This window comes from Salvelinus sp. IW2-2015, linkage group LG28 (assembly GCF_002910315.2).
Source record: "Salvelinus sp. IW2-2015 linkage group LG28, ASM291031v2, whole genome shotgun sequence".
Lineage (NCBI taxonomy): Eukaryota > Metazoa > Chordata > Actinopteri > Salmoniformes > Salmonidae > Salvelinus > Salvelinus sp. IW2-2015.
Window position 1 is genome coordinate 13180901 of NC_036868.1, and position 10370 is coordinate 13191270.

General features: G+C 43.1%; 1 protein-coding gene across 1 annotated transcript; it reads left to right on the plus strand.

Annotated features, from left to right (window-relative positions):
* Positions 1-5222: 5222 nt before the first annotated feature.
* Positions 5223-7912, plus strand: LOC111954156 (12-(S)-hydroxy-5,8,10,14-eicosatetraenoic acid receptor-like). The gene has a single exon (XM_023973662.2). It carries the CDS (start codon positions 5457-5459, stop codon positions 6477-6479), a length of 1023 nt encoding a protein of 340 aa, XP_023829430.1. The 5' UTR covers positions 5223-5456; the 3' UTR covers positions 6480-7912.
* Positions 7913-10370: the final 2458 nt, after the last annotated feature.

Here is a 10370-nt window from a genome sequence, read left to right on the forward strand (position 1 = left end):
CTCCTCCCGGCCGGGACAGCTCCACGCGAGGTGCCCCGGCTCAACGCACTCATAGCAGCGTCTCTGATCTGGGTCCAGCAGCCGCCGTCGGTTTGGATYACCCTCCCGCTTCACAGCCTCTGCTGGTTCCGTMCGGGCCCCCTTCAACCCCTCGCCTCTCTTTGTGTTGTTCGTCCCCCTCGCCACGTCTCCTCTCTCCGCTCGGGCCCCTATCAGCAGGTCCTGGGTGTTCTGGTGAATTTCCATCGTGGTCACAATTCCTCCAGGCTCTGGGGGTTCTACATGCTCACCGTCTTCTTCATCTTGTATGGCAGGGCCCGAAGGTATTTATCTAGGGCGAGCTTGTTGAGCATCGGGAGGGACAGTACTTCCGTCAGCAGCCAGGCCTTGGTCAGGCGCACCAGGTCGCTCATCTGAGCACGGKGGGAAACGGCTGCTTGGCACTTTCCCCTAATTACCTCCACTTGGAGCTGTCCGTGTCGRGGTGCCCRGCTCCCGTATTCCCAGCAGAGGGAGCCAACGTCGCCTCACRTACCTCCCCTCTATTACCATCCCCCGGGGTAGACCTCCTGGGATACCACAACACCTCTTGCATCTCCTCTTCAACAAGGTCACCCTTGACCCAGCAGCATACAGTATGTGGGGAAGCTGTTTGAGCTGTCCATTCCAGGACCCCTGTCTGCCCAGTGTGAGAGGCCTGACAAGGAGGAGGCCATAGCTGGATTTGTCTACCGCTTTAATCTTGGGGGTGACTGAAGCCAAGTGGGTGACTGAAGCCTGCTTGATTGAAGCGGGGTACATGGGTCCCCCTCCTTTTCCGCTCCCCTTCCCATCAATCTCTGTAGTTGGTTGCATTTCCTAAAGCCTAAGTAAATCACTTATTATTATTATATATTATTTCTCACGAGTGTTCATGTTGGTCAATATTTCAGCTATGCTGTCTTATTGTAAATTATCAAATAAATGTCTGATCAGTACATACAATTCTGCACATATTGTCATGTACACTGCTCAAAAGAATAAAGGGAACACTTAAACAACACAATGTAACTCCAAGTCAATCACACTTCTGTGAAATCAAACTGTCCACTTAGGAAGCAATACTGATTGACAATACATTTCACATGCTGTTGTGCAAATGGAATAGACAACAGGTGGAAATTAGAGGCAATTAGCAAGACACCCCCAATAAAGGAGTGGTTCTGCAGGTGGTGACCACAGACCACTTCTCGTTTCCTATGCTTCCTGGCTGATGTTTTGGTCACTTTTGAATGCTGGCGGTGCTTTCACTCTAGTGGTAGCATGAGACGGAGTCTTACAACCCACACAAGTGGCTCAGGTAGTGAGCTCATCCAGGATGGCACATCAATGCGAGCTGTGGCAAGAAGGGTTTGCTGTGTCTGTCAGCGTAGTGTCCAGAGCATGGAGGGGCTACCAGGAGACAGGCCAGTACATCAGGAGACGTGGAGGAGGCGCGTAGGAGGGCAACAACCCAGCAGCACAGGACCGCTACCCCCGCCATTTTGTGCTAAGAGGAGCAGGAGGAGCACTGCCAGAGCCCTGCAAAATGACCTCAAGCAGGCCACAAATGTGCATGTGTCTGTTCAACGGTCAGAAACAGACTCCATGGGGTGGTATGAGGGCCCGACGTCCACAGGTGGGGGTTGTGCTTACAGCCCAACACCGTGCAGGACGTTGGCATTTGCCAAAGAACACCAAAATTGGCAAATTCGCCACTGGGCGCCTGTGCTCTTCACAGATGAAAGCAGGTTCACACTGAGCACATGTGACAGACGTGACCAGAGTCTGGAGACGCCGTGGAGAACGATTCTGCAACCTGCAACATCCTCCAGCATGACCGTTTGGCGGTGGGTCAGTCATGGTGTGGGGTGCATTTCTTTGGGGAGCCGCACAGCCCTCCATGTGCCCGCCAAGAGGTAGCCTGACTGCATTAGGTACCGAGATGAGATCCTCAGACCCTTGTGGAGACCATATGCTCATATGCTCAGACCCCTTGTGAGACCACCGTTGGCCCTGGGGTTCCTCCTAATGCAAGACAATGCTAGACCTCATGTGGCTGGAGTGTGTCAGCAGTTCCTGCAAGAGGAAGGCATTGATGCTATGGACTGGCCCGCCCGTTCCCAGACCTGAATCCAATTGAGCACATCTGGGACATCATGTCTCGCCACGTTGCACCACAGACTAGTCCAGGAGTTGGCGGATGCTTTAGTCCAGGTCTGGGAGGAGATCGCTCAGGAGACCATCCGCCACCTCATCAGGAGCATGCCCAGGCGTTGTAGGGAGGTCATACAGGCACGTGGAGGCCACCACACTACTGAGCCTCATTTTGACTTGTTTTAAGGACATTACATCAAAGTTGGATCAGGCTGTAGTGTGGATTTCCACTTTATTTGAGTGGTGACCCAAATCCAGACCTCCATGGGTTGATAAATTTGATTTCCATTGATCATTTTTGTGTGATTTTGTTGTCAGCACATTCAACTATGTAAAGAAAAAAGTATTTAATAAGAATATTTMATTCATTCAGATCTAGGATGTGTTATTTTAGTGTTCCCTTTATTTTTTTGAGCAGTGTATAATGCTAATGCAGAGGCACCAATAAATTGTCCAGTACACCTATTGTATGCTGTTTTCATGTACATTCCCTAATGTCTAAGGTGACTCAGGCTTTACTAATTATTGTGAAAAAGTGTATCAATGAACTGTATTCTGTATTTAGTTACAAAACAATTCTAATACAAAAGTGTTTTGCTGGTGTGTCTGATATTCAACAGTCCATGATCAGCTCTGTTGACCATGAGARCATTTTGCATAGAAAATGGGTTGAGGCATACTATTTAGGCTCGKAATGACATGTGGCCTATTCAAGGGTTGCATGTTTCGTCAGAATATTGTTTTGAGCGTTTGTTTAGAACAGATGCTCGACTAAGCATTCTACTCAATGCATCGTCAATAAACGCTGATGAAGATTTCATCAAAAGTGCATTACAGTGGCTTGGAAATACAATGACGTTCAAAAGGAGGCAAATAATTCGTAGGAAAACCTTTTGTCATCATTTTTATGTCACCAGATTGACTTTAGATGCAGTATAACGTTAGCTAGCTAGCTAAGATTGAGGGGAGGCCATCGGATTTTAGCTAGCTATTTTTTACTAACTTTGCTAGCTAATGACAACATTGACTTCTGTCTAAAGTAAATTTGATGACATGATAATGCTGGCAAAGTTGCTTCCTACTAAATATTTGACTACTTTAGAAATGTCATCGTATTTCAAGTCATTTAGATTAAACAGTAGTTAGCCTCTGTCCAGAATGACTGRGCTAATCACCACTTTAGGACACCACTATGGTGCCGCCGATAGATGGCAGCTTGAGAACGTTCATAACAATGGCATGAGGCGACCGATGCATTGTTTAGCTTGTCATTGATGACATGTGGCCCATTGTTTATCTTGTCACCTGGCAATGACCACAAGGGCGTTTCAAAGATCTGTCAGTCAAGGTGAGCTCATGAATATAAGCTCCCCACCCACTCAGCCTGTTCTTTCAGGCTTCCTGACAGTTAGAGATGAGAGAAAARGTTAAAAAGAATATATTCTGAGCATTTTGATAGCGTAAAAATATGATTGGTGATGTTTTGGTCATTCAAAGGCTATTTTTATTTGGGAAATAGGATGACTGTGTGGGAACTTTAAATCTGTGACTGGAGATTAACTGCTAGCATGCTCGTACATAGCATATACTTCCAGTCATTGTGCTAACGCTGGTTARCATTGGCTCACCAAACTACCTCTAAAATCCTTCATGCTGGATGCAGAGACATACAAATGGTATCCATGTGTTYATCTGACTCTATATAGTTAATATTTTATGATTTATTGTCATAAAATATTTGTAMACCAGTGGTCTGGGGTATAAATATATACTCTATACTACAATATTATGCAAAGTTAGTAGTGATCATATTGAACAAAATGTATTTATTGCCATTTACATTCTGTATAGAGCTGGTGCTTTTTGTGATATTGTACCMTTTACGCCCACCTGAGATAAATGTCAAATTTACAAAAAGGCATCGATGTACTGTATAACAATGCAAGGTTCATTTAACAGTAAAATAAGACAAACTTGTTGTGGTGCAACAAGGTATGTTGATACTGTATTGACTGTAACACGTGGTACAACTGCTAGAATTAAAAAATATGTATTAACACCCATGTAGCCTACTATCATGGGCATATAGACACATTAATATCTTAATTTTACATGAAGTATGTTCACATATCTGACAAGGTATTAAAAAATATCTGAAAAATKTGTTTATCTGAGAGTCGCCTCCACACCAAAGTTTTTTTGCAGCTTTGAAATTGTCCACTAGTAGGAATTTATACAAAACTGTCAATAACATGAATAAAACATCTGATTTGCATGTATCCATAAAAACGGGCATTGATACCAACAAACACAGTAACTGGTTTAAACATAAAATAGCAGAAATGTTTTTGAATTTTACTTTTTATTTGAACCCAAAGATGGAAGTGGGCTTAATGGGTACGTGGGCTTAATAGGTTTCGAAAAAAATACCCTGAAAAATGTGTCTGTCATCTCAGACTTCTCTGAACTGGCTACTAACTGCCATGCGTTTAAATCATGTTGGGTGTACACCCCCAAAAACAGACCATTTCCATGTGGTAAAAGCAATTAATCTGCTAGTAAATCTATCCAATTCCCTAGGATACACTCCTCTTCTTGAAAACATCACAACCATTTTGTAGCATTGTTAACATTCCTGCTCGTCTGAGATATTTTCAGCTAGGAACTGCCTGTTGCTTCACATTGTTGCTCTCTGTCTGTTTAATCAGTCAAATGTGTTATTTATGACAACCTCAACTACATTTTCATTCCCATGGATGTTGTGCAACTGGAAGCATGACTATGCACTTACTTACTCCATATAGGAATTCCACAAGGAGTTACAAGGACATGTTTGGCATAGAAAGAGGTCACTTCTTATACACAGTTGACAAATATGGGAAAGGTTGTGATGGTCTGAGTCAATGCAACGTTTTCCACTATGTCCTCATTCTCTCGTGTGACCAGATGATTATCTATTCTTTCTGTGGTGACTCGCCTATTCAGGCGTGGGAGGTGCAGCTCAACCAACAAGTCTGAACAATTTACAACTGAGTGGTACTGTATGCTGCCTGCGTGCTGGGGGGAATTACTTCCAGAGACTGAAGTGCAGTCCTTCAGCTTCACCAAGTCTACAMACGGATTAGGAGCTTGCTTCGCTTCCCTTAAACAGACTCACTTGTTTTGTAAAGTGAGGAACTATTTGGAGTTGAGTACTTTAGAGGACTGTTTTTACTTCTTGTTAAGGATTCTGACAGGATCTGACTGACTTTTTCTGACTGTAAAGGGGACAGCTTTCGACAATGCAAATTATGGAGGACAACCATCCAAGTGATAACTGCACAGCAGAGAATCTACCACTGTACAAATTTTACGCCTCTGTGATGATCGTGGAATTCACCCTGGCTCTGCCGCTCAACCTCTCAGTGCTTTATCTATTCATCTTCAAGCTGAAGTTCTGGAAATCTAAAACCAACAACATTTTCCTGTTCAATCTCGTCTTGGCTGACGTTCTTCTGCTTATATGTTTGCCAGTAAAGGCGTATCATTTTCTTAACGGGAATCGGCGGAGTACAGAGGGAGGGACCTGCAAAGCCATGCTCTTCATGCTGTTTCTGAACCGAGGAGCCAGTATCGCCTTCCTGACTGTGATTTCACTTGATCGCTACTTCAATGTGGTTCATCCTGGRRRAAAKAACTTTGCCAAGGCTTTAAMAARGTCTCCTCATATCTCTTTCCTCATCTGGCTACTGCTGCTCCCCCTGACTATCCCCACCATGCTGAAGTCCTTTGAGTGCTGTAATAGTTATGGGCGTGAAGATGACACTCTAGTCGAGGATGTCACTGACACTCTGAGAGAGGTTGTGTTTTTCACCCAGATTCTCATCCCTTTCTTTGTGTTGGTCTACTGCACGGTCCGCATTGTTAACAGACTAAAAAAGAAGACCGTAGGGGATAGTACCAAGCTGCGTCGAGCAGTGTTTCTGGTCACCTCAGTAATGCTGGTCTTTTCTTTCTGTTTCYTGCCTTGTACCATAGCTAGAATGGTTCTGTTGATTTCCAGAATCAAGGATCTACAGAATGCTGAGAATATAGCTGTTCAGCTCTATGATGGACTCATGGTTTTATCCTACATGGATTGTTTAGTGGACCCAATTGTGTACTGCTTAAGCAGCACTAAGTTCAAAAGCCTCTACCTGACAACTTATTGCCCCAGTCTACTGAGCAAAGATGCAGAATCAGCTGAAAGCCCTAACTTGACAGGAAACAACTTAAATCGAAAATGCAAAAACAATGCATTGTACACTGTAAAGGGGTTGCCCTGAATTTGACAGTAACTTACAGGAAGCTCAGTGGCAAGTAAAATTCTGTATTTCATAATACAGTTAACCTACTGTAATATAAATGTGGTATCAAAGCAAGTACTGTGTTATGACACACAGTACAATACCGTAAAATTGACTGTATTATACTGTAAAAAGTAAATGYTACCGTAATCAGAATTAATTCATGAAATTCATTGAGGGGATGGGTTTGTATTTCACAGGATTGTACTGTATTTACAAGGGATTGGTGCAAGCAGGTTGGCTGCTAGGTAAAAATTGTTTACACATTACAGCATTTTAATGAATATYTGGTGCTTTATATCACTTACACTTAACAAAGGCTTCCAAACTGGCAGTGACTACAGGACAAAACAGACCAAAAGGACATGGCAAAATGCCTGCTGCCACTCCAATCTGATTAAAATGTGATGGGGCAACATAACCACATAGGAGTTAAATTGTTACAGCGTTCTCACTCACAGGTGCAACAAATATAGCCTCTTACAAGGCAGCCTCAAAACATGTTTTCTTAATTAAATGTTTTTATTTAACAACAATACCATGCACCAACTAGTGGTCAAAAGGTTTTTGGCACTCCAAAGATATGGTATGGTACTRTGTTCTGTGGGGTGGAATTACAGTACCATTTGAAATACAGCAATTTTTTCCCTGCCCAGAACACTTTCCAACAATGCACCATAATTTACAGTATGCTGCAGTAGTACCCCGGACCCAGTTTTCCTTGCATGAAAATTAAGCAGTGATTAGGACTGCCCCGGGAGACCCCAAATGAACTATTTCTAMAAATAAATAAAACAATACATTGATATAAAAAGCATTATAAAATGTGTGGTTTGCATCACTTAATGCCCGATGTCGCATATCACTAGAACATTTTAAGTTACTAAACTTCGCCAAAAATGTATATTATTTTTAGAACATTTACTCAGGCATTTCTGGTCTTCGGGGGGAGCAAACCTTCCGTGTTAACCACTATTTTCAGCGCCAATCTCCGATAAGGTAATTACAAAGATCGTCCACTAGACAGTGCCAAAAGTGTTTATTAGGAAATCTTCCTGAAGGTAGTGGTTTCATGTTATTTATTGATTGAGTACTACAGACAGTTACCAAGTGTTTAAGACACTGTGACATATATGTTAAAGGGAAAATGTACAGTTTTCTATGACAGTGTAGCATAATAGACTGCTTTTCTCAAATAGAGGACATGTTTTATTACTGCATTATGACTATTTGTTCTCATGATGAGACATTCATGTTAGTTTGCCAAACCAGACTGTGATTCACTACTTGTTTCTGTTATCATCAGTCATCTGGTTTCTTTCACCTGTGATGTCATTCTTCATGTTAAAAAGCTCATAATGACTCTGTTGTTACTAATTGTCTGGGTCAAATAAATATTACTCTCAAGTTAAGTGTGTTGCTATTGTTGTTATTAGTTCTACTACCACTACTGCCCACAGTCCTTGGGAGCGGGCCGTGTCAGTGGCACTGGGTTATCCTCAAAGCGGGAGAAGAAGGTGTTTAACTTGTCCGGGAGCGAGACGTTGGTGTCCAGGACGTGGCTGGTTTTCCCTTTTTAATCCATGAGCGACCTACACAAAACACACCTAGCTTACTACACAACATACACTTAGTATTACTTTCTTAGCTGATCGTCCTCGCAGTGGCAGACCACGTGTAACAACAACTGCACAGGATCGGTACATCCGAACATCACACCTTTGGGACAGGTACAGGATGGCCACAACAACTGCCCGAGTTACACCAGGAACGCACAATCACTCCATCAGTGCTCAGACTGTCCGCAATAGGCTGAGAGAGGCTGGACTGAGGGCTTGTAGGCCTGTTGTAAGGCAGGTCCTCACCTGCCTTACAGGTGAGGACAACGTCACCTATGGGCACAAACGTCGCCTATGGGCACAAACCAACTGTCACTGGACCAGACAGGACTGGCAAAAAGTGCTCTTCACTGACGAGTCGCGGTTTTGTCTCACCAGGGGTGATGGTCGGATTCGCGTTTATCGTCGAAGGAATGAGCGTTACACTGAGGCCTGTACTCTGGAGCGGGATCGATTTGGAGGTGGAGGGTCCGTCATGGTCTAGGGCGGTGTGTCACAGCATCATCGGACTGAGCATGTTGTCATTGCAGGCAATCTCAACACTGTGCGTTACTGGGAAGACATCCTCCTCCCTCATGTGTTACCCATCCTGCAGGCTCATCCTGACATGACCCTCCAGCATGACAATGCCACCAGCCATACTGCTCATTCTGTGCGTGATTTCCTGCAAGACAGGAATGTCAGTGTTCTGCCATGGCCAGCGAAGAGCCCGGATTTCAATCCCATTGAGCACGTCTGGGACCTGTTGGATCGGAGGGTGAGGGCTAGAGCTATTCCCACCAGAAATGTCCGGGAACTTGCAGGTGCCTTGGTGGAAGAGTGGGGTAACATCTCACAGCAAGAACTGGCAAATCTTGTGCAGTCCATGAGGAGGAGATGCACTGCAGTACTTAATGCAGCTGGTGGCCACACCAGATACTGACTGTTACTTTTGATTTTGACCCCCCCCTTTGTTCAGGGACACATTATTCAATTTCTGTTAGTCACATGTCTGTGGAACTTGTTCAGTTTTTGTCTCAGTTGTTGAATCTTGTTATGTCCATACAAATATTTACACATGTTAAGTTTGCTGAAAATCAACGTAGTTGATAGTGAGAGGACGTTTCTTTTTTGACGAGTTTATCTGTCATGCACCAGGTAGCCTAATCTCGTAATTTCCCCTCTCAGAACACCTTACCTGTCACTCATATCTGAGGCAAAATGAATGAGTGAAGGAGCCATTGCTGTAATTCTTGCAAAAGTAAATTGTAAGTAACTGGAAAGAGGTGATTTAGTGAATTGCCCTACAACAAAAGTAGGTCGTTTTGTGTTAGGTGAGAATTATCGGTTAATTGAATGATTAGAATATTCCGCCCTGAAACATATAATTGTATGGAAGTGATTAGAATGTATAACATCATAATCAATACATGTGTAGTCTAGTCAGAATTAGGGTAAAGACAATATGTCTTTATGGTATTATAAACACAGACTGTCTGAGCTCGGTGCCGACCTGACTAGAGATTTGGGAGAAGAACAGGGAGTATGTCTCAAGGACAAGGTCACTAATCTCTGGCGGCTGGGTAGCAGGACATGTGTGTGCGTCTGTTTGTATGGGTGTGTGTGTGCGTCTATTTGTATGTATTTGTATGTGTGTGTGTGTGTGTGCGTATGGTTGTGTGAATGTGTGGGCGTGAGAAGTCAGTATAAAATGAATTGTTTTGTATTCCTGACTTTAGAACGTTCCGTGAATAAACCTTTTTGACTATTTAGCTGGGCCTCCGTCTGTTTCATTCGACCAGGATCTTACAAATTCTGGTTTGCAGACTGAGTAATATATTTAAATTGGGTTATGAACCTGGAGAACAAAATTCTCTTATCATTTTGTAAAGTTTGCAAAAGAGGACATGGGTCTCTATTAGCTGATAATTAACCACTAATATCGATTTTAGACAGAGCTACATCGCACAGATCATTTGTCATAAAAATGCTCTGAAACAAAAAATCTGAAACATTTTCATCTACTTTTATTTATTGCATAAACATGTTACTCAACACTTCTGTCTCTGCCTTTAATTTCTAGTAAGGTTTTTGGGATGTGTCTGTTTATGCACACAGAGTGATGTGACAACACAAAACATTATTGATTAGAATACGAATGCCTCATACAGTATAAAAAGGAGTTATGGATGACAAATTCTACCATCAGGCGAGTGAGGTGGGGAGGAGCTGTAGCCTACTGTACAATACATCAAGAAAGAACTATTTATGT